Source organism: Oryctolagus cuniculus, chromosome 12 (genome assembly GCF_964237555.1).
Source record: "Oryctolagus cuniculus chromosome 12, mOryCun1.1, whole genome shotgun sequence".
Classification (NCBI taxonomy): domain Eukaryota; kingdom Metazoa; phylum Chordata; class Mammalia; order Lagomorpha; family Leporidae; genus Oryctolagus; species Oryctolagus cuniculus.
Window position 1 is genome coordinate 12,090,852 of NC_091443.1, and position 22,796 is coordinate 12,113,647.

The 22,796-nt window shown below is 48.4% G+C and overlaps 1 protein-coding gene and 1 long non-coding RNA gene across 13 annotated transcripts in view; one reads left to right on the forward strand and one right to left on the reverse strand.

Moving 5' to 3' along the window:
• Window positions 1-22,796, reverse strand: part of TRPM1 (transient receptor potential cation channel subfamily M member 1) — a 128,107-nt gene that overhangs the window by 19,539 nt on the left and 85,772 nt on the right. For 6 of the 8 annotated variants that reach the window (XM_070053537.1, XM_070053535.1, XM_070053539.1 and 3 more), the window contains 11 exons: window positions 22,732-22,782; window positions 21,067-21,207; window positions 20,227-20,256; window positions 16,938-17,230; window positions 14,589-14,817; window positions 10,719-10,841; window positions 10,064-10,195; window positions 7,747-7,875; window positions 5,444-5,695; window positions 3,179-3,371; window positions 626-646 (listed from right to left, as the gene is read on the reverse strand). In XM_070053537.1, the coding sequence (XP_069909638.1) occupies window positions 626-646; window positions 3,179-3,371; window positions 5,444-5,695; window positions 7,747-7,875; window positions 10,064-10,195; window positions 10,719-10,841; window positions 14,589-14,817; window positions 16,938-17,230; window positions 20,227-20,256; window positions 21,067-21,207; window positions 22,732-22,782 (1,594 nt within the window). The remainder of the gene's footprint in view (window positions 1-625; window positions 647-3,178; window positions 3,372-5,443; window positions 5,696-7,746; window positions 7,876-10,063; window positions 10,196-10,718; window positions 10,842-14,588; window positions 14,818-16,937; window positions 17,231-20,226; window positions 20,257-21,066; window positions 21,208-22,731; window positions 22,783-22,796) is intronic. The other 2 variants (XM_070053538.1, XM_070053536.1) reach the window with 1 other exon arrangement.
• The window catches only part of LOC103351284 (uncharacterized), a 38,829-nt gene that overhangs the window by 2,820 nt on the left and 13,213 nt on the right, over window positions 1-22,796 (forward strand). For 2 of the 5 annotated variants that reach the window (XR_007910356.2, XR_001795119.3), the window contains exons 2-3: window positions 4,431-4,509; window positions 4,951-20,444. This is a non-coding gene — a long non-coding RNA (uncharacterized lncRNA). Of the gene's footprint in view, window positions 1-4,430; window positions 4,510-4,950; window positions 20,445-21,834; window positions 22,756-22,796 lie in introns of those variants that run through there. The other 3 variants (XR_011380564.1, XR_011380565.1, XR_011380563.1) reach the window with 2 other exon arrangements.

Below are 22,796 nucleotides of genomic sequence, written 5' to 3' on the forward strand. Positions count from 1 at the left end.
TGACTGATTTCTTTTCCAAAAACTTTCCAGGTGAAAAATAGCTCACACGAAGAAGGCAAGAAACTCACATCTGCACTTAGAGATAGTCACTCTGTCATATTTGTAACCATTTTCCCATTTATTGTGTTTTTCATATATAGCAGTCTTTAGTATTTAAGCTGACAAATCTTTTTTTATTTCTCCCCATATTGTTTTCTATTAGAAAATTATCATGTTTTCTAATTATTTATCATGAGTTTGTTCTGTGTTTGGCTTGTTTTCTTTCATTTGTACATTAAATTTGAAAATAATTGTATCGTGAGCTGTGGGGTCAGGATCCCCTATACCCTCACTAATTGGTAACTATTCTGGAGTCATGTCTGAAAACTAATTTTTCTTCCTTCTGTTCATTTGAAATGCCACCTTCATCCCAGGGAGTCTATTTCCCAAAGGGAAAAAAAAATAGGATGATCCCAACATCACATTTATAATCTTCTTACTTTTAACTTACACTTTAAAAAAGGCATTAACACCAGAAATCGAGGAATACTTGAAAATGATGTAAGACTATCCGCAGTCCAAAAGGAAAAGGCAAATTAATAAACACATTTCATGAACTAAAAGAATCAAGTCCATGTAAACTTACGATTAATTTCCATGGCGTAGACTTTATAGTGATTGGAGATCCGAAGGTTTTATTTAATTATTTTTTGAGTTGTGACAGAAGGCGGGGGGAGAAAAGATGACAATTGAGAGAAAAGTGAAACAATGATTTAACAACACAAGAACATTTGTTGTCAAGGAATGAAAATATTTCAAGCTTGGGAATTCCAGGTTCATTTATGGAAACAGTGATCTCTTTAAAGAATTGTCCATATTAATTTTAGGAAATATATTTCACATTTATTTTGCCATATGTCATGAATAACAGCAAAAGTTCACTCGTTAAAAATACTATGAGAAACTGATGCTGTTACTGGCAAATGATCATTTTAATTTACAGGTTAACCAGTCAGAGATTCTCTGTATTCTAACACAAACACCACATAAGCACAACGAGATATAAAATTGTTAGGTAACCAATCAAGAATTGAAAAGCTGCATTTCATGATGTTATTGAAAATAGTATAACCTTGTGATGTAGTGGGTCAAGCCATCTCAAACACTGACATCCCATATGGGCAGCAGTTCGAGTCCTGGCTGGCTACTCCACTTCTCTGATCCAGCTCCCTGCTAATAGCCTGGGAAAGCAGTGGAAGATTGGCCCAAGTGCTTGGTCCCCTGCACCCACATGGGAGACCCAGAAGAAGCTCCTGGCTCCTGGCTTCAGCCTGGCCCAGCCCTAGCTGTTGCAGCCATTTGGGGAGTGAACAAGAGGATGAAAGATCTCTCTGTCTTTCCCTGTCTCTGTAATTCTGCCTTTTAAATAAATAAAATAAATCTTAGGAAAAAAAAGAAAATAGTATAACCTCAACTTTACCTATTTTCTCTCTCATCCACATTAATGATAATTTAAAAAAAAACCATGAAAATATTACAACATACTTGAAGTCTAGGGACTTTTAAAATATATGATACCAGGTTGGATTTCAAAACTATAAAAACATTTAATGGTTGACTTTGTGATACTTGTAATAAAGATGTGTTCAGAATCGTGTTGTAGAAGTGAGAAAGAATTACCATGTGGGGCCGGCGCCGTAGCTCAATAGGCTAATCCTCCACCTTGCGGCGCCGGCACACCGGGTTCTAGTCCCGGTCGGGGCGCCGGATTCTGTCCCGGTTGCCCCTCTTCCAGGCCAGCTCTCTGCTATGGCCAGGGAGTGCAGTGGAGGATGGCCCAGGTGCTTGGGCCCTGCACCCCATGGGAGACCAGGAAAAGCACTTGGATCCTGGCTCCTGCCATCGGATCAGCACGGTGCGCCGGCTGCAGCGGCGGCCATTGGAGGGTGAACCAACGGCAAAGGAAGACCTTTCTCTCTCTGTCTCTCTCACTGTCCACTCTGCCTGTCAAAAAAAAAAAAAAAAAAAAAAAAAAGAATTACCATGTGAACTTGTTGTCAGTCCTAGTCGTGGCTGATAAACTAACAACTGCATTTCCTACGTGAGGGGGAAGACAGCAGACACACTCTCGTCCTTGATGCTTTATCACATGGTACAATATGCAAACAAAAATGTTGGGACCTACGTGAAAACAGGACTGAAGGATTTCTTTTTTGGTGAATTAGAGACAAGAACAGTTGGGCTGCACGTCCCCACCACGCAGCAGACACCCTGACCTGTCGGCTCAGCCTGCAGCGGAGCTGGGGCCTACATGCCCTAGAAGCACATGCAGGATTGTGGCTCATTTCCTCTGCCAATAGCCAGACCATTGTTGATTTTTTTTTTTAAATACTCCAGTAGTGAAGAGGAAATGGATAGCTGTTGGAAAATTGGCTTTGATGGCTTGAAGAAAAAGAAGATATGAGGGGTCAGTTGCATTGCTGTGCTATTTTGTTCTACTGGAAGTACACTATCAGCTTTATCCTGAGGTGGAAAATTACTGGAGTTGAAGGAAAACTAGGATATTGGCCCTGGGACTACATTCACGCAATAGGACGTCAACAAGGTCCAATGGAAGGGAAGTGAGTCTTTCAGAACTCTACTGAATGACTTTTTAGAGTAAAATAAATGACTGGTGCTTCCAAATCTACATTCCATAGTCTTTACTTTTTTTCCTTCATAAAATAATTTGATGCCTAAAATAATCTAATGCAGGAAGAGCGTTTGACACAAAGACTTAAATTGCCACTTGGGACACCTGCATCCCATATCGGATTGCAAGGTTCATGTCCTGGTTCTGCATCTGATTCAGGTTCCTACTGATGAAAATCCTGGGAGGCAGCAGATGATGGCTCAAGTACTCAGGTCCCTGCCACCCACAAGGGAGACCTGGGTGGAGTTCTGGGCTCTTGTCTCTGGCCTGATCCAGCCCTGGCTGTTGGGGGCTTTTAGGGAGAGAACAGCAGATGGAAGAAAGATCTCTCTCTTTCTCTCTGCCTTTCAACTAAAAAATGAGAATAGATAAATGTAAAAAAAAAGGTTGAAAAATGAAATAATCTGATGCAGAATACAAGTTAACTTTGTTTCCAAATTAATGTGTGTGCTCTTCCATTAATTTGGAGCTGATCATCTTCCTTGGAAGCAGGGAAGAGAATCTTACTATGAATTCTATTCTTACGGTCTATCTGGTCTGCAAACACCTCTCCATAGATCATCCAGTAGGGCATGTAGAAGATATTTCGGGCCAGCTTCCAAGAAGGCTTCTCCTCTGGGTGCAAAATGGCTTGACGGGCCACTCCGAAACTCATCAGCACCACCAGCATGATGACCACAAAATATAGCATGTCGATCATCTGAGTACAGAGAACACAGGTCTCTTATTTGTCTTGACTCCATGGGCCAAGTTCACCTCAGTTTTTTATGCTCATATGCCCATATTGCTCTCTCCAAAATGCTTTATTTGGCTGAAGGAAGCCTCCTCTCCTTCTTCCCACCCATCCATGGGCTACTAGTTTTTCCTACTCTGTGCATTGCATTTGTCTTATTCTAGAGCGTTTCTAACCTCATCCACTTTTCGACCTCATTGCATCTCCCCTTTTGTGGCCCATAAGTAGATGTTCCTTTATTAACTACAACTGCCAGTCGACAAAGGGAAGAATCATGAAAAAAGATGAGTGTGTGTAAGGAAAGCTAAGGAGTCAGAGGAGATACTTATGGAGGTAAAAAGATAATGAATGGAGGGTGTACACCAATATTAATCCATTCATTACAACTGCTGCAGGGTCACAGTGAGCAATGCTTGGGTTACTGGGGTATTAATTAATTAATTAACTTATTAATTAATTCCTAATTTTGACCATCCCTTAAAATGAGGATGAGGGCCCTCACTGGAATTAACTGAACCCTGTATCTTTAGCTCACAGATACTTGATCTACTAAGAATTATTCCAGGGCCCAGCGCTGTGGCATAGCTGGTAAAGCCACCACCTGCATTGCCAGCATCTCATATGGGCACTGGTTTGAGATCCAGCTGTTCACTTCCAATCCAGGTCTCTGCTATGGCCTGGGAAAGCAGCAGAAAATGGCCCAAGTCCTTCGGCTCCTGCACCTGTGTGGGAGACCCAGAAGAAGTTCCTGGCTCCTGGCTTAGGATGGGCTCAGCTCCAGCCGTTGCAGCCATGGAAGACTTCCCTCTCTCTGCCTCTGCCTCTCTGTAAGAATTATGCCAAAACCTAGGAGTCTTTCTTTTTTGTGGGACCAGTGCTAACAGTGAAGCTATTTTGGGTAATGTGAGGCTCCTGCTGGCTCATTTTCAGTCTCATATTCTGTGACGTGTTCTGGAATCAACGCAGGTGTGGATTTGTCTGGGCCCAATCACCTTTATTACTACTCCTTTATTTTCTATTCCACAGGAGCCAAAAATTTTCTGGAGTGAGGGTGACGGAAGAGCTCTGGATTCCTCTATCTCCAGCTTCTACTACAGCTTAGAAGGTTGTTGATCGTGTTTATGCCAAATAAACATTGTGGATGTAACCTTGCAGAACATCAAATCCAGGTCCCTGTGCATAAAGCATGCTGAAAATACATTTCTAGCTGTCAAGATGTAGAGTAAATACTTTGAGATCTTTTACTACTGAATTCCTATTTCATCAACACTTAAATGTTTTCTTTTGCCCTGGGAAGGTAGTTTGAAGCAGTCTTATAAAAGAAGAGGATATTTTATCTTACTGTCAAAAATGTACTTATTAATAATAAATTAGAAGGAATAAAAATAAAAATATTTGGTCATTATGCAGTTTAAATATGATATGGAAAAAGGAAGTTGGTATGTATCAAGTGCCTGATACATACTGAGGGGTGTGTGTGTGTGTGTGTGTACACATGTAAATATACAATAAACCCTTAACTCTGGTTTTTCTATTGCATTGTCAGGTAATGAACTGGGGAGGAGAATTGTGTATCTCAAAGCAAAGAATTCCCAGTAAGAAAGCAACTGCCGAGGTGAGTAGCTGGCAGTCAAGATGCCCACATCCCATACCAGGTTACCTGGGTTCTAGTCCCAGCTCTGCCCCCAGTGCCAGCTTCCTGCTAATGCAGACCCAGGACAGTAGCAGGTGATGGCTCAAGTAACTGGATTTCTGCCAACCATATGGGGGAGAACTGGATTGATTTTCTGGCTCCTGGCTTCAATCTGGCCCAGTCCCAGCTATTGTGGACATTTGGGAAGTGAACCAGCAGATGGGAGCTCGCTCGCTTGCTCGCTTGCTCTCTCTCTCTCTCTCCCTGCCTCCCAAATACAAAGAAAGAGAGAGGGAGGGAGGAACCACAAAGACCAAATGACATCTGAGGAAGCCACGCCAAGGCCTGGTCTCAGGTTCTACCATAGCCAAGTATCTTTGGTGACTGACAAGCTGTCATTACTCACCATCTTTCCAATCATCATCACGTAGGGCCCCAGGTACTTGTTGACTCCAAAAATGTCCAGGACCCGGATGTACCAGAGGATGATATCCACACAGTAGATCACCCGGCCGTAGCCCATGTACGGCTGGTTCTGCAGGCGAAGGATTGCTCCGATCATGAACATGGAAATGGCCACGAGATCGGTGATGTTCCAGTACTCCTGAAGCCAGACTTTTATTTTTTGTCTGAGTTTGCCTGGTTCTGACATGAGAATCTGAAAACAAGCCCAAAGAACAATAAACAGAGAGCGCAGTATTGGAAGCCTTGTCTTCTTAGAATCTTGGGAAGACAAGCCTGGTGGAACAATCCGGGGCATCTGGTCTCTTGCCTCCTCAAGACCTTTAAATGCTAATCTTGGGCAGAGAGCACTCTCTAGAAAGGGAAATTCCACAGAATCCTCTGTGTTCTTAGATTGAGGGTTCCAGAGACTCTCAGGAAATGCCTTCCAAATTGTCTCCTTCTGGCTGTAATTAAAGCAGCTGCCTTTTGACTTCTTTTCTAATGATCTGGCCATGTGCCTGCCAGGCCACGTTCTGGGCTGCTGCAGGAGGAGAGCCCCAGAGCAGGGGTCATCCTTGCACGGTCCCACGGAGCTGCAGTCCATCCAAGGGAGACGACAGGACGGAGTGGGAAATGCTGAGCTGCTGAGACCCCTCTGCCACTTAGACATGAGAAGTCAGGGGAAAATGGGACCAGATGTTCCCCGCTTGAGAAATCACCCTTTCAAAATCACCACTGATTAAAATGAGACTTCCACGGGGTAAAATGGAAAATATTTAGCAAGCAGCATGCATGGGCGTGCAGAGAGCAGGCCTGGCGGGCACAGCTGTGGCACTACAGCAGGGTGGGGGCTACACCGCTAGATGGGGAGATCCTGGGGAGGTTCCAGGATCGCAGGGGTGGCATGAGGGGGGCAGTTGTGTTGCAGCCAACTCCAAAGGGATTCACTGGTTTTAGAAGCTGTGCATGCCAGCCACCGGCTGCCCTGTCCTTCCTGTAATTGGAGGGCAGGCTCCTGTCTCCATGGATGGCTCGGGCTCAGCAAGGTCTCAAGGGCACTAGAGGTGGGACCCTCGGCCACTTGGGAAATCCCAGTTGTAGCCTCTGCAGAATTCGGATGGCGCTCGGCTAGGAAACAGAGCCATTATCCAGGACGGGGCTGTACAACCTGGGACTCGGAGCTCTCTTGGTTTCTGGGGCTCTCATTAGATCAGCAGCTTTAATGCTGCCTCTCCCTGGATCACGGGTCCTGCTTTTCAGGTCAGCAGTAATTCTAAATGAACAGTATTGGTTCTGTGTCAGTTGGAGAAAGGATAGGAAATTGTGCTGCGTGCTTTTTAGTTCAAGTTTGTGTTTGCTCGCATACAAGCTTGCTTTCTCTTTATAAGCAGATGCAGGGTATTGAAACTGTGGGTGATACTAGAAAGAGAAGGATTTGGCCCATCTTTCCTCTGTGACCCGCAGAGCTTGCCTCCCTGGAGGTTCGTATTAATTTTAAGGTCTCTGTGATGTAAGTCATGTGTGAGCAGTGTCCTCCTTTTCAGCAGGTGGTTGAAAATCGTGTTCCCTCCCTTGGCAGCAGATGTTCTGGGCCCCACCCAAATCCCCGGGGGCCTTCCACCCAGGGGCTGTGCCCGCCCCATCTGGTGCAGGTGCCGCTGTGAGGCCCACACCTGTCCCCTTCCGGGAGGCCTGCCCTTGGGCAATTGGAGCCACCCCTCCCCTGGGTACCTATGTGGATACAAACTCTGCTCCCTTCACTCAAGGTGGGGTAGACTCTGTGACATCCAATCCACTGAGAGCCCCCTTCAGGATTAGGCCAGGGCTAGAAAGCACACCCCACTCACCCTTCCCCTCCCTTTGTCTGCCTGCAGCCCCCACCTCTCTCCCTCCCATTGAGAGCCCTTGTTTCATTAGTCCATTGCACAAGGGTCCAAGTGTGCACTGTAGAAGTCTTAAATTACAAGAATCTCCATTTTGAGTTTCAGGACTCAGAAAACAGAGCCAAAATGTGTGCCCAGTATGCACTCAGACCTGCTTTTATTGCTATGTATCATTTATTTTGTCCTCTATTTTGATTTGCAAGTGCAAGTTGAATTGGAAGGAGAAGGCATATACATCGGAGACAGATTAATGAAATACACTTGGGAGTGTGACACCCCCAAAGGACAGACCCACATACTTGTGTGAACTCTGGGCACTAAGGAGCCATATCTGAAACTGAAGCCAGCGGTTAGCGGGGCTGGGACGAGACTCTGCAATCACCTCTCGGATTTTCTCTAACGCCAGGCTCACGATGTAGGAGATGACGATCCACTCCTGGAGGGAGGGCCAGCCATCCATGCGCACCAGGATGACATAGTTAAACAGCAGGAGGTAGCCCAGGTAGGAAATCTGAAAGGAAGGAAAGCTGTCAGCATGTCTGGAGGGACGTGCCCGAGGCCGGTTTGGAAGCTGTTTTCAGGCTGACACTACGGTGGATTTGCTCTTCCAGCTGGGCTGACTCATCGGAGCTGGCCCTCCCTGAGCGCCATCACTGCAGACACAGCGGTTGGGGGTGGTTGCGAGGCATTTCATCCATCAGCAGGACAGAGGCATGGGAGTTTGTTCTCTACAGAGGCATATTTATCGGTGCTGTCATCCTCAACGGGGAAATTATGAAGCTGCAAAAACTATGACACAGAGGCAGCTCGTAAGCGTCTTCTGCATTCCTGGAAGCTGGAGCTGGCGCTTCCTCCTCGCAGCCCCTCTGCTTTCCCTCCGGGTTCTGTCCCTACTGACAGATGGCATGTGGATAAGCTGTGTGCCCAGGCCCGTGGAGCTGACCCAGGAGACCCCTGCGGTGGCTGCAAGAGGGTCCCTATCTCTGTGGCGAGGAAAGAGGGGGAGCTGAGGCGGGGCGCAGAGGGGAGGGAGGCCGTCTGCAGTCGGTTGTCCCAGGGTGCTCAGCATCTCCCGAGGAATCTTTCCTCCCTGGCACCAGCGTCTTCTGAAGTCTGGAGGGAGGGGCCCCCGCACCTGTGCATTTGTGATTTGGCAAGTCTTTTATTTATTTGTTTTTATTATTATTTTTTTAAGATTCCCCTCTCCCTGTGGCATCAGCTTTATCAGGACACAGATGAAGCTTCCTGTATTCACTGCTGCCATGGTTTGTCCCTGCCCAAACTCATGCCGAAGCCTACTTGCTAATGGGATGGTGCTGAGGCTCTCATGAAGGGAGTAATACTGTCTCTGGGGAGTGAGTGAGTTTGGATTAGTTCTCTTGGGAATGGACTAGTTAGTTCTGGTGGGTGTGGGTTGTCCCTTCTCTCTCTTCCACACATCCAGCTCTTGGATCTCTCAAAACCATGAACCAAAATCAGCATCTTTGCTATAAGCAATCCAGTCTCAGGTGTTCTGTTACAGCATTGGAAAACAGACTGAGTCAACTGCCTACTGCTTACTAGAGGGTGAGACAGGGTTCTCTAAACACTGGCCTGTGTCCGAATCCCTGGGAAACTGACACCTGCGTGACATCCTCCCTCACATCTGGGCGGTCTGGGGTGAGGCCCAAGGCTGGAAGCCTGGGCTGGGGCTGTGGATCTCCTGGACTGCCCTCTTCTGCATTGTCTGGGGTGGAGGGCTCCCGCAGGCTGCCGCATCTCAGGCCTCCACCGGTTCTGACTTGAATAGGCGGACATCATCATCAGTTGTGGCTGCCAAGGGGTTGGGTGCCCAGGCCTGCGGCTCACCCCGAGGCTGTCCACTTCCATTCAGAGCGCTTCCTTGACCCCTGCCCACCAGCATCCATTGCCTGCCTGGTATCCCTGGACTTGGCCCCGTGTCCCATCTCCTGTCCCTGCTTGGTCAACAGTGGAACCGCAGCACCAGGATCTGCCCGATGTGGACTGTGGCTTGGTGTTTGGGATTTCATGAGCGGTCCTGTCTGCACTTCAGACTGACATGGCTGCCTGAGCCACACTGCCTGGCTACCCCTGCTGGGACGGTTTTCCCCAGATGCATTCCAGTCTACTCTTTCTCCTCCTGTCCTTGTTGCAGTGAGCCACACCCCTGGAGCTGCTGAGACCTGGGCGCCAAGGAGGCCAGAGGGTGGTGTGCTGGCCCGGGGGTCAGTCTGATGGACACTTAGGAGAGAAAGGCCTTGATCTGCCTCTTTATTTTAGGAGTTTACGATCTGGGTTCAGCCACGTCCTTTTAGTAATCTCATCAGTTTAATGGAAAATGGGATATTTGAGCTTGCTGTTTATACACTAGTCGTCTTTGTTCATTTAAAAATAAGTCTGTATTCCCCTAAGGTTGCATTGCTAAAGGCATGTATACAATTCTTCATCTTAAGCAAAAAGAATTCAACCACTTTGTTTCAAGAAATTATGTATCTGGGGCTAGGATGGCCATATTTGTGTACCTTGGACAAGATAGCTAGATCTAGTTTGAAAGTTTTCAGTTCCATAATTCATTTGCTTTCATAATTCAATTTAATTCAGTGATCAGACACTTTCTTTGCCCTTGAAATCTTTCTTGATTTCAACATATCTAAGTATTCAAAACATGCTAACGGGGACACGCTAAGGAGGAGGCTTACTGTATAGAACCAGAACTTGACGATGGGAGCATTGTAGAATTCGCAGATCTTGGTTCCAATGGGAATACTTTTTTGCTTTTTGTGCTCATTCTCCTCATCCCCCTTTCTGGAGCCAGCATCTGCATTTGCATCCTGGAAAATAGCACAGCACATGGCAAGCAGGTTGTTAAATGGAAATGCAGTGTACCCCAGCCCACAGGCACTTTTGTAAACAAAGAATTATGAAAAACTACAGCTGGCTCCTGGGAGCCTCAGGTTACACATTGAACCAACCAGGGACTGAAAATATTTGAAAAAAAAAAAAAAAAAAACGCATCTGTACTGTACATGGACAGACCTCTCTTCCTTATCATTATTTGCCAGTAACAACTGTGGCGTGTATCTTGTTTAGGTATTAAAGTCATCTAGATTCAATTTCAGGTAAACAGAAGGATGTGTGTAGGTCATATGCAAACGCTATGGTGGCATTTTATATGTAAGGGCCTGAGCATCTGTGGAGTTGGGTATCCACCGAGACTCCTGGAGCCAGTCACCTGCGGATACCAAGGATGACCGCATCTGCAATTCAAGAGGTTTCTAAATCCACATCAGAAAACCCTCAACAGTTCTGTAAATGACAGCAAATCGATGCTTCCAGGGGCAAGGTGCGACTGACCATATTCTCCTCCTCTTTCTCTTTGCCGTCTTCATTTTCCTTGGATGTCTGGTAGGAGAAATCATCATACGTGCGGAATTCCAAAAACAGGATGGTGGGGGGGAGAAGAATTCCCATGATAACCTAGAAGTGGCGAGAAATAAATCCATGTGTAAGCCATGGCGTTGCTGGCATTTTAAAGTCACAACCACTAACGTCCATCAGTAACCTGAGAGCCCTGTGCAGACCCCTGCTCTGGTGCTCAGTGGCTTTGGGGTTGCTCCATTGCCAGAGTGGCAGACAGTGACAAATTCAAGGATATGCACTGAACTTCTCAGAGGCATGGCAAGCAGCACTGTGGCAATCAGGCCAAGTTCTCATGTGAGATTTCAGAGCAAGGGAATCTTTCACTTATAATAATGTAAATAAGGAAATCAAATATTATGGTGAAGTTCAGAGCAGGAGACCAGAACTGTGCTATGGACAGGCAGTTATGTGGCTGTAAATATGAGGGGACTCCAACGTTGAAGTCTGAGGAAAGATGGAATGAAAAGATACGTTCATTTTTGGTGCAGAAAATTTGGAGATCCGTGCATAGTTTTTTTCATGATACACGTTTTCTGGAAACTTTCTGAAAACCCCTCAGATGTGAACTTAAGAGTCGGAAGGCTAATGAGACTCACAGAAACACACTCAACTGGGCCAGTCCAGACAACTAAAGGGTGCCCTGGGCCACAGATGGAAAACCTGTTGTCATTGTCAACAGTGCTTTCCTACACTCTATGATTCAGGGTTTAGCTTGAATCCTGCGTGAACTTGGCTTTGGCATGCACTTTGTTTTTTCCTGAGATTGTGGTTCCCTTTCCATTTCTTGTTAGGAACTATAAACTGGTTTTGCTTCCCTAACCCATATCCATGATGCTTTGTGGCTTCCTGGTCCCTGTCTATTTATGGGAGACACTCTGTTCTTCCCCAGTGCTTTCTTTTGAATGCCACACCCACCTCTCTGCACTCACCGAACCCGGCTGCCTGTCACTCTGCTGCACAGTGCTTCTATGGGGGTTTGAAAAAAACATGGAGCTTGTTTCCTGCATCCCACATTCCCTCTGCTCTTGTAATTTTTACCCCTCCCCCCACACACCTGCTTTTTTGCTGGGATACCTGCTGAAGTCATTTTTCTGAATGGTTATAAGACTGTCTTAAATAGATATTCTTTCCTCATAATTTTTTTAAAGATTTATTTGTTTATTTGAAAGTCAGAGTTACACAGAGAGAAAAGGAGAGGCAGAGAGAGAGAGAGAGAGAGAGAGAGAGAGAGGTCTCCCATCCGCTGGTTCACTCCCCAATTGGCCGCAATGGCCGGAACTGCACTGATCTGAAGGAGCTTCTTCCGGGTCTCCCACGTGGGTGCAGGGGCTCGAGGACTTGGGCCATCCTCTACTGCTTCCCAGGCCATACAGAGAGCTGGATCAGAAGTGGAACAGCTGGGACTCGAATGGGCGCCCATTTGGGATGCTGGCACTGCAGGTGGTGGCTTTACCCAATATGCCACAGCGCCAGCCCCTCCTCATCATTTTATTTTGTTTTATTTTTTAAATATTTGTTTATTTGAAAGATAGAGTTACAGAGACAGAGAGGGAGAGACAGACAGAGAGAGATAGAGACAGGGAGAGACAGAGACAAAAAGAGAGCTCTTCCATCCGCTAGTTCACTCCCCAAATGGCCACAACGACCAGAGCTGGGCCAGGCTGAAGCTAGGAGCCAGGAGCTTCTTCCAGGTCTCCCACGTGGGTGCAGGATCCCACGAACTTGGGCCATCTTCCACTGCTTTCCCAGGTACATTAGAGGGAGCTGGGTCAGAAATGGAGAAGCTGGAACCTGACCCAGTGTTTATATGTGATGCCAGAGCTGTACCCACTAGGCCACAGCACTGGCCCCTTTCTTCATGATTTTAAATAGTAAGACTGGGTTAGAAAATTCCAGGTCCCAAGTGTTTGCCCCGCAGAACTGTGACAGCCTCGCTCTGCTGAAGTCTGATGCAATCTGATGTTCCTCCCTTTATACGCGACTTGTTTTATTTTCTTTAAAACCTTCAGAATATCTTTGTTCTGAGCATCCTGAAGGCTATTTGGTTATTAATATTCAAAGTTATGCATCACATCAGCAGAGCATATTATGTAGAATTGGACAGGTGCCAATGCCTTCTGTTTGCCAGACCATGCTACATAGCATTCCATATATATACATGTACAATACCTAAACCTACACCTACACCTATTCCTATACAAGGATAATTCAGAGAGTTCAGGGACCATGGATTTAAAATATGAGTTTATTTTGGTGCAAAAGCCTTGAAATCCATGGAGAGTTTCTTCACAATATGAGTTCTCCATGACCGTTAGGAGTGCGTTCACATTTTCTCCTTTTCCCTCCAGGGGATGCCACACATGTACTGTTGCCATTTAGCAGCTGGGGATCTGCAGATTAGAATCCATTCTCAACGTAACATGGTAGTTGAAAGTGGCAGAGCTAAATTTTGATTATAATACAATCTTCTCTCTGCTACTCCTTCTCAAACTCTTTCATAGCTTCATGTTCTCTTATAAACTGCATGGAATGAAAACATGCCAGTTACAATAATATCACCTGATTTCAGAATTCTAATCTACAGAAATAAAGTTCAGGGCTGGGTGTTTGGCTTAGCAGTTTAGACACCAGTTAAGACACCTGTATCCCACGTTGCAGTGCCTGGCCTTGACTCCCAGCTCTGGCCCCCTGTCCTGGCTTCCTACCAGTGCAGATTCCGGGAGGAAGCAGCAGATGGATAAAGTCATTGACTTTCTGCCACCCACATGGGAGGTCTGGATTGGGTTCCTGGCTCCTGGCTGTAGCGTGGCCTAATTCTGGCCATTGCAGGCATTTGGGGCACTGAGCCAGTGGATGCAAGCACTCTCTCCCTGTCTCTCAAATTAAAAAAAAAAAAAAAAGAAAAGAAAAGAAAAAAGAAAGAACAGAGTTCAGGGTCCTGTTTCCAAGGCAGCAGTGGCCGGTTCAGGGTGCATAATCATGGGAGTTCCATGGGCAGACGGTGACTGTGTCAGCAGTTTGTGCAGGCCGGGCATGTCTGCTGGGCGGGGCTCTGGTGTTCAACCACCTGAGAGCACACTGGCCAGGTGAGGTCCTGGGAAAGTTCCTTACCCTCAGAGCTGCAGGGTTATGTGGACTGTTGGAGAATCTCTTTCATGTAGTTTCTCAGGGGACGACAGCAGTCTCCCCTCTTATCACTGGCTGCCACATTCCAAGGCCCCAGTGAACACCTGAAACCATGGACGGTGCCAAACCCTGGCTAGATGACACTTGTTCCTGCGTGCCCTGCAGCATTGCCACATGGTGCCAGTGGCGATCTGCCCTCTCGTGTGTCATACTTTGCATCCCTACTCTTGCACTCAGAGGCCAGTATTCAGGAAGACAAGGGTTCCATGAACACAAGCATTGCAATGCCACAGCAGTGGCAATCTGATAAGCCAGAGGGCTACAGAGTAACTACCAGGCAGGTGGTGCACACACTGTGGACACGCTGTACAAGGAGGGGGTGATTCGTGGATGAATTGAGACCGTGTGAGATTTCACCATGAGGCTCAGAATAACATGCAATTTAAAATTTCGCAAATTGTTTGTTTCTGAAAAACTTGTCCATTTAATATTTTTAGACTGTTTATGACCACAGATAACTGAAATGGCAGGAAGCAAAACCGTGGCTACGATGGGACTGACCAAGAGTAAGTGAGATAACCCACCAGAAGTGCTTAGCTCAGCCTAGCAGAGAGTGGGAGTTCAACTGGCCTCCTTGTCGCTTCATCCTTACCAGTCTCACAGCCACATCATAGATACCTTCAGGCCAGGGTTTTTCCTCATTCGAAGCCTCCCCATCCACATGTCAGTCAGCAGCATCTGGCTGCAGGTGTGTGCAATGAAGTCCCGGTGTTTGGCTGCAACAGCCAGTTTGAGGCAGGTCGAGTTGCTCCAGTTTTTCAGCTCGTAGGTCAAAAGTTTCATGGCAATCTGCTCATCGTGCTTGTACGACTGGTCCAACAGCTCCACAGCAAGCTGGCCGAAGTCTCTGGAGAAAGAAACAGAACAGGGGATGAAGCCAACGGCCAGCAGCCCGTTTTAGCCAGACATGTCCACAGGCACAGGTGAAGCCGCCAGACACAGAATCCTCCAAGCAAGAAGGAAACAGACGCTTGCAAAAAGGGGGCAGCAAATGTGCTTAGTTGTGGGGGGCTCATGGCCCTTGCTGAAAATGGAGATTTGGGCTCAGCCCAAGTCTGCTCCTCGGTCCCCAGGGACATGGGGATGAGCAAAGATCAGGGAGACAAACAGAAGGGACAGGGAAGGTGGGGTCAAGAACAGCCCTTGTGGGATGAAAGTCCGCATAGCAGCTGCCTTTGGGGCAGGGAGCAGGAGGCGGACACTGAGAGGCCTTGTGGGTGCCGGTTAGGTTCTGGTTCTGGTTAGGTTCTGATTCTGGTTCTAGGAGCTGGTTGTGCCCCTGGGTTTTGTTCGTGAAGTTATCCAGCCATACATGTAGGATATGTGTTGCTCTGTGATTACAGTACTTCAGGGATGCAATGGTTATAAGAGAACTCAACATTCCGGTGCTATGGTAGAGACAAGACACAGTTTTCGTAGGACACAGAGCAGGGAGCATGTCGTTAATCACACGGGGGTGATGCGGGTGGCGGTGATAGTAAGTTTGGTGAGGGTGGGGCCTGTGAAGGTGACGCAAGCTGAACTTTAAACAAGAGGTTTATTCACTTTCCCACATGACCCCAGTGCAGATATCTGATGAGTCACCCTGGCAGCAAGGGACAGACGCACTGTGGGACCCTGCAGGGAGGCGGGCGTGTCCCCATTTTCAATGCTTTGAATTCTGAATGTTTAGAAGTCAGCCAGCAGTTTTAGCAATCATGGAGGCCAAAATCAACGCAGTGCACTGCAGAAAACCAAGGTGGGAGATGCTGCTGGCTGCCTGGCTCTGCCCCAAGTTTATGAGTCTGCAAAGTCGTGCTGGGACTTCCAGCGTCCAGTCTTAGGTGCAAGGAAATTGGAAATCACCAGTCAGGCCTGCCAAGGAAAAAGTTGAAGAAGCCGAGCATCAGTGACTCTGTTTTGCTGTTCCGGAAGTGCAGTCACAGGACAAACTGCTGTCGCCCACTTGGTGAGACAGAGGAGTAGGCTCAGAGACTCACGACTGACTGGAACAGAAACGTCTGTGGGACCAGTGCTGGGGAGGGCAACTATGGACTGTGACTGATGAACCGCGGGAGGCCCAGTATGGCCAAAACTTCAGGGAGCCCTTTTTATAGGGCGCGGGTGGGCAGGCTTCTGTGTCTCTATGAGCATGGCCAGGTTGTCACAGTGAAAAATGAATAATGATTCATTATAAATAATTATAATTATAAATTTTAAATTATAAATAACTCCTATTTCCAGGAAGCTCGGGAGAAAAGGAACCATTTTAAAAATGTTTATTTTTATTTATTTTCATCTATTTGAATGGGGAGAGAGAGAGAGATCTTCCATCCACTGGTTTACTTCACAGATACCCACAATAGCCAGGGGTGGGCCAGGCCAAAGCCAGGAGCCCAGAACTCCACCCAGGTCTCCCCTGTGGGTGACAGGGTCCTAAGCAAGTCTTCTGCCTCCCAGGTGTATTAACAGGAAGCTGGACCACGAGGGGAGCAGCCGGGACTTGAATGACAGTCTGATATGGGCAGTGCATGTCCCAAGTGGCGGCTTGACCTGCTGGGACCCAACACCCACCCAGGGACTGTTCTTTCCAACGAGGCCTGCCCTCGGGGCACAGTAGTTAACAGAGCCCCGTCTGCTGGGGAGAGGGAAACCCCAGTCCCTTCTAGCCATCGCAGCCCTCCTGAGCAGGGAGAAAGAACTGACACTCCGTCCAGGGCCTGGGCTCCACAATGGTGCCCTCCTAGTTAGCCCGAGCTTCCGCACAGAAACTCATTTCATTGTTTTGGCAATAAAATCTGCATGAGAAGGCAGGAAACCAAATCAGGGCCAGAGGGAAGAGAGTGACCTGACCGGCCAAGTGATTGACAGGCAGGCTTTAGCCTAAGTGTCCCCAAGTGCGCAGCACCCTGGTGGCCCTCCCCCCACGGGACCAGTCCCCAGGACAGGGCTCTCTCCAGGCCCTCGCTGCCCCCTGCGGACACTCACTTGGAGTTGTTGTCCAGGTCCTGGGAGATGTCGTCGACCAGCTCGCTTTCCGAGGACTCGTGGGCCATGGCCTTGTAGAGCTTGCAGGCCACCAGCGCCTTGGCCATGCTCTCCTCGCCTCGCTGCCAGAGGAAGACGGCCATCCTTTGGCGTTTCATCAGCACCGCCCACACCATGAGCTCGTGGAAGGGGTACTGGAAGCGGCTCACGGCGGGGTCGTCCACGTCGATGTCGATCTCCTCCTCCTTCTTCTTCTTCTTCTTTTTCTTCCCTTTGGCGGGAGGCTCGTCATCCTGAGAGCACAAAAGCACGCGGTCTGTGGCTCTGCCACGAATGTGCGGCAGAAGGTTCTAGAACGACCTGCCTGGCAGAGGTGGTAAAGGGACCGGTCAGTCTTCACTCAGCCTACCAGTTCTTTGGAAAAGATGCCCGTGTTGACTGTGGGAGGTAAGCTGCCTAAAACCAGAGAGGCTGCAAAGTCACGCTGCTGTTTGGGTGGGGGAGCGGTTTTCTTAAGAAGCCTTTAGCCGAGATGTTGGAAAACAAGCAAACAAAAAACCACCCCCAAACTAAACGCAGTAGCCCCACAGGAGGGGTAACGTCCACACCTTGTGACCTCTAGGAAATCTGCCAATGCAGCAAAACAGCAACCCCCATTGGCCAGACATAGCTGAACCAGAAAGGAGCAGGAGCTGGACGGGGTCACGTCGGGGAGGCCTGGCACGGGGATCATGGGGCTGACACTCTCCCAGGCTGACGTCAGCACTCAGTGGAAAACCAGAAACAGACACGGGCAGCTTTCTGTTATCTGCAGGTGCCGCACGAGAGGACTCAGTCAACTGCAGGTTGAAGATGGTTGGGAAAGAAGTGGAATTTGCTGTTGAATGCATGCACATGTTTTTTCTTGCCATTATTCCCTAAACAATCGGCAACCCACTGCATAGTGTCTACTTTCTACTGGGTACGAGTAATCTAGAGGTGATGCAATGTATGTGTGTGTGGGGGGGGTCAGTAGATTATGGGCAAATATCACCCCCTCTTATATAAGGGACTTGAGCATCCAGATTCTGGGATCAGAGGTGCAGCGTGGAAGCAACTGCCCGAGGATATGAGGGGAGGACCGTATTTGCTCTTTTTCAGCTTTCCCATCCGTTATCACTTCTACCCTATAATGTCTGGCTTGGAGGGTTGTGGATTCCTTTTGCTTGCTCACATGAAGTTTGGTGCCAAGTCTGAGTAAAGTGTGCACATTCACACAGTTGGAGTGGGCTGGAGCCTGGGGGTCTGGGGTACCCTGGCTCTCTAATTTCTCCGACTGTGATGCCAGCATCCCATTTGGGCACCAGTTCAAGTCCCAGCTGCTCCATTTCTGATCCAACTCCCTGCTAATAGCCTGGGAAAAACAGCAGAAGATGCCCCAAATATTAGGCCCCTGCACCCATGTGGGAGACCCAGACGAAGCTCCTGGCTCCTGGCTTCATCCTGGCCCAGCTCTAGCCATTGCAGCCATATGGGTAGTGAACCAGCCGATGGAAGATTCTCTCTTTCTGTCTCTCGCTCTCTCTCTTTGTGTCTTTCCTTCTCTCTCTGTAACTCTGCCTTTCAGATAAACAAATATTTTTAAAAAATAATAAAATAACAGTATTCCTCAGTTTGATTTGTTGGACAAATAGAACTGTACCCAACAAACAGAGAATACACATTCATTTGCAACACACATGAGTCTTTACCAAAACGCAACCAGGCATCACAGCCCAATTCCTTTGAGTTTTCTATTTTAACAAATTCCAAATGTCGGAAAGAGTACGTCTACAATTCAAGAAATAAAACCGGAAACCAACAGCAAGAAGAAAACAACAGAAGTCTGTATCTGGAAAGTACACTTCTAAATAGCTGTTAGAGTAAAGGGGAGATTATGCACTCTTTAGACATGAAGGGCCACTCACCCACACATGTGGGAGACCACGAGAACAGTGTGTAGGGGGGAAGCAGCCCTCCAGTGCTTTTACTGGAGCACAGGGTAGACTGCAAATGCGTGAGCTCTACTTTAAGTTAAATCGAGCAAAACAACACAGGACTCTGAGAAGGTGTGAGGGAGTGAATAAAAATAGCAGCAGACGCTGGATAAAATAGAAGCAGAAAACAGAAGCCTGCTGGGCGAAGCAAAAATACCAATACAATTTGCAGGCAAGTATGGTGAAGGAAAAAGATACCAATTTTCAAAAATACCAGAACAAGGGATGACACATGGCTAAAGATGCCGAGGAGACTGTGAAACCAGCACACCGTGTGGGTACTTATGCCACTGTACTTGAGCGTCTCGATGAAATAAATCAGCTCTAGGAAATGGTGAGCTACCCTGGGAAGCTGGCTAGGAAATAGGAAGCCGGCCCCTCCTGGTCTCCTTGTAACAGGTGTCACGAGGAAGGCGAAAGACAAACTCCTGAACAACCAGGATTGAAAGCACACGGTTTGACCGCCTCTCCAGGGGACATAAAGAGTTTGAGAGGACAGGGAGTCGTGGAGAACGCACGGCCTCCGCAGGAACACAAGTCCAGCGACTCCGGGAGGCCGCGCTGAAGGTCAGTCTCAACCGTGAACCCGAAAGTGAAACTTCCCACAGGGAATCCACACAGAGCTGGGCTACCGTCTGACTCTGAGTTAGTTATCTTAGTTTATCTGACAAGAATCTTTCCTAATATTCTGTTAGGACATTGCTTCCATGCATTTAAATGTTCTCATGCCTCAGTCTTTGTTCTTTGCTTGTTAAGCTTATTTCTGGTGCTTTCTAGTGTTGTGAGGGAACTTTAGATGATTTTCTTATATTTTCTGGATAGAAAATATTTTTTGCTGATAATCATTTTCTTCCCCTTCAGGATGTTTTTTGTTTAATTTACTTTTTCTAATTTTCATTAAATTTATTTAATTTATTTGTATGTGTGTGTGTGGTAGAATTTCCAGGACACTGTGCCACAACACTGGCCCCTGTTTATAATTTTTAACGTATAGGTGCCATTATTCTCTTTTTTGGGGGGAATCTAATCTTTGCTTGCTTTTGAAACTGTGGTCTTACTAATTTTATAAAATGAGTGAAGTAGCCTTTACCCCTTTATTAATGTATATGATTGTTTTGGGTGATTTCACTAAGTCATTAAGTAATTCTGGTGAGTAGCATGGTGGATTTATTATGGAAAACAAACTTGGTCAATCTTGTGTAAACAAATACAGAAACAAAAGGGTTAATATATTTAACCAAGATACCATAGAAAGATTGAAAAGAACTACTCACTTCCATTCCCAGGAGTTTAAGAGCTTTAGGCTGTATAATGAAAGAAGGGGGAAAAAAATCAGTGCACCGAGACAACTGTTAGCTTGTTAATCACACCATAGTCATGGAACATAAAGTACTTTCTGTCATTAACAGTGACGACATCCAGGGAACAGAAATGTTTTCATGTGGAATCTCTGCTTCATTCAGCAGAAGTGGACACACAGCCCCCATTCCAGGTAGAACCAGGCAGAAATCCAGACCCAGGCCTGCAGGGCTTGGAGGGGGAGGGGGCAGTGTGTCAGGGGAGGGCTTCGTGGAAGATGGGACATTTGAGTTGGGCTTCTGGTAAGAGCAGGAGTTTAAGAGCCACAGCTTGGGGGGTCTGGTTCTGGTGGAGGCTCACAGTGGGCAGGATGGGGTGGGAATTGGGGGTGGGTGACCACGGATGCCGGGATGGTGGCCCTGATCTTCCAAGCAGTGGGGAGCCCTGGGCATTTCTGAGCGTGGAGTGCGCTGCCCTGTCCTTGGCTTTGGAAGATGATGTTGGCAGCTACAGGGACAGGGTGGTGGCCTGGGTGGAAAGGGCAGAGCCAGGAGCCCAGGAGCAAGGCTGCTGTGCAGATGTGAGTGGTGGGCTGTGCTGCCCAGTGCACTAAGGGCTGAGGGCCAATGACTCTGCATGGGGCCAGGGCGGCCTCACGCCTCAGAGTGACCCCTGCAGGAGACAGGGCAGGTGTGCTTGGGGTGGGGGGAGGGCAAATTTGGCCTTGAACAGGCCAAGTTACTGAAAAGCAGAGCAAGGAACCCCACGCCACCCCAGGGACCACCACGGAACACGACACGTCCACCGAGTTCTACCCTCTTTGGTCCAAACAAGTTGTTGTAAAGGGTCCGAAAGCTTTTCCGGGTGTAGTTGCAGCGGTAGGCCCCGCCCATGAGGTACTCCAGCACGAGCCCTATGTCTATGAGGCTGATGTGGTAATCAGGCGGGAGATTGCTCTGTAAGAGAAGAAAGGTGGTCTAGGGCCCCGGAAGAACACACGTGCAGGGTGGACTGCATCTCTCACCTGGCACACCTGCGGTCCCCCCTCCCCCGGGCCCAACTTGGGAGTCTGGGTAACGGGTGTGGATCAAACAGTGTTCAGTCTGTCCCCATACGATTGAGGAAGGTGTGGTGGGTGTGGCTGTGTTCCAGAAGATGGGTTAAACTTTCCCCATGGGAAGAAAGGGACAGCAACCCGGGAGCTGCGGGCTCGAAGGCTGGGCACTCCCGTGACCCAACAGGTGGGTCTGCAGTACGCGTGTGTGAAACGAAAGGAGAGGGGCATGCAGCGGGAGCGGCTGCCTGTGTGGGAGTGGATTTGTCTGCATGAGAAGGTGCTTTGAGGGCTGCCTGATGGGAGAAGCCAGGGTGAGGGGCTGGAGGCCGGATATGGGGCGTGACCGGGAGGACTCCGGGGAGGCCATGGGCTGGGGCTGGGACTTTTCTAGTGACAGCTCTGCAGCTGTGTGTAGTGGGGCCCGTCCTTCCTGGGGTGAGCTTGGACTTCAGGCTGTGGCCCATGGGGAGACTTGGGAGGGCTTTAAGAAGGGGTGAGGGGAGGCGTGGAGGACAGGGGAGGATTGTTGAGGCTTTCCAGGTACGGATGCTTGGGCCTGAGCTAGGGTCTCTCGAGCAAGCCTCCCTTTATTTGCAAACGCCATTATGAGCTGTAGCTTTGGAATGTTTGCACCTCCAGATCCGAGTCCTATGAAGGAATCGACCCCTAGTGGGAAACAGGGTCCTGGGGGACTCTCAGCTCCCAGGTGACCTCCCGTGACCGTTCACAGAAGCCACATTCTCATATTGTTGGAGTTAGATATTCGCGTGCAACACTCCTGGCTTCTCAGGGGTGCCTGGCCTCTGCCCTCTCCGCTGAGTTATCTTCTCCCGCTCAGAACATTCTACAGGCCGGGGGCAGCACCATGAATCCCTCCCGTGTGAATCCAGTCTCATCCTCTAACCCGCGGCCACGTGGCCCGGACAGTGCCGTGACAGGACACTGAGCGAGGAGACCCTGGCCGTGGTCAGGGGCTGTAGGACACAGGGATAGCAGCTGTCCCTTATAAGAAATATCAGCGAGGGCCAAGAACACCTGCGGCTACCCGCAGGGCACACAGAAGGAAGCGAGGAAACTGCCCTGCTACTTCTGGACAGGGCACAGCGGAGGAGTGCATGACCGTCACGTAGATACAGAGCCGCGGCTGCCCTGACAGACGGCGGTGCTCGGCCGGGAGACGGCAGGACCCTCACTGACCGTGGCCCCTGGCGCCAAGCCGTAACCAAGCGGCCATTTGGCTTGCTGGTGGCACGTGTGGGATGTCCACTCAACTTAGAACACGGGAGCCTTTTCTTTATTAGTTTTCAGTGGACTCTTTTTATAAAGGGAAGAATTCCTGATGTGCTATGCCTCAAATAAGAAGATCACACGTTTTAGAAAAGATGTCGCTTGATGAGAGTGACCAACAGGAGGACCGACTGACCTTTTTCACGTCCCGCACCAGCAGGTGAAGTGTGTTGGGTGGGCCCAGTCTCTGAAAGACAAGCA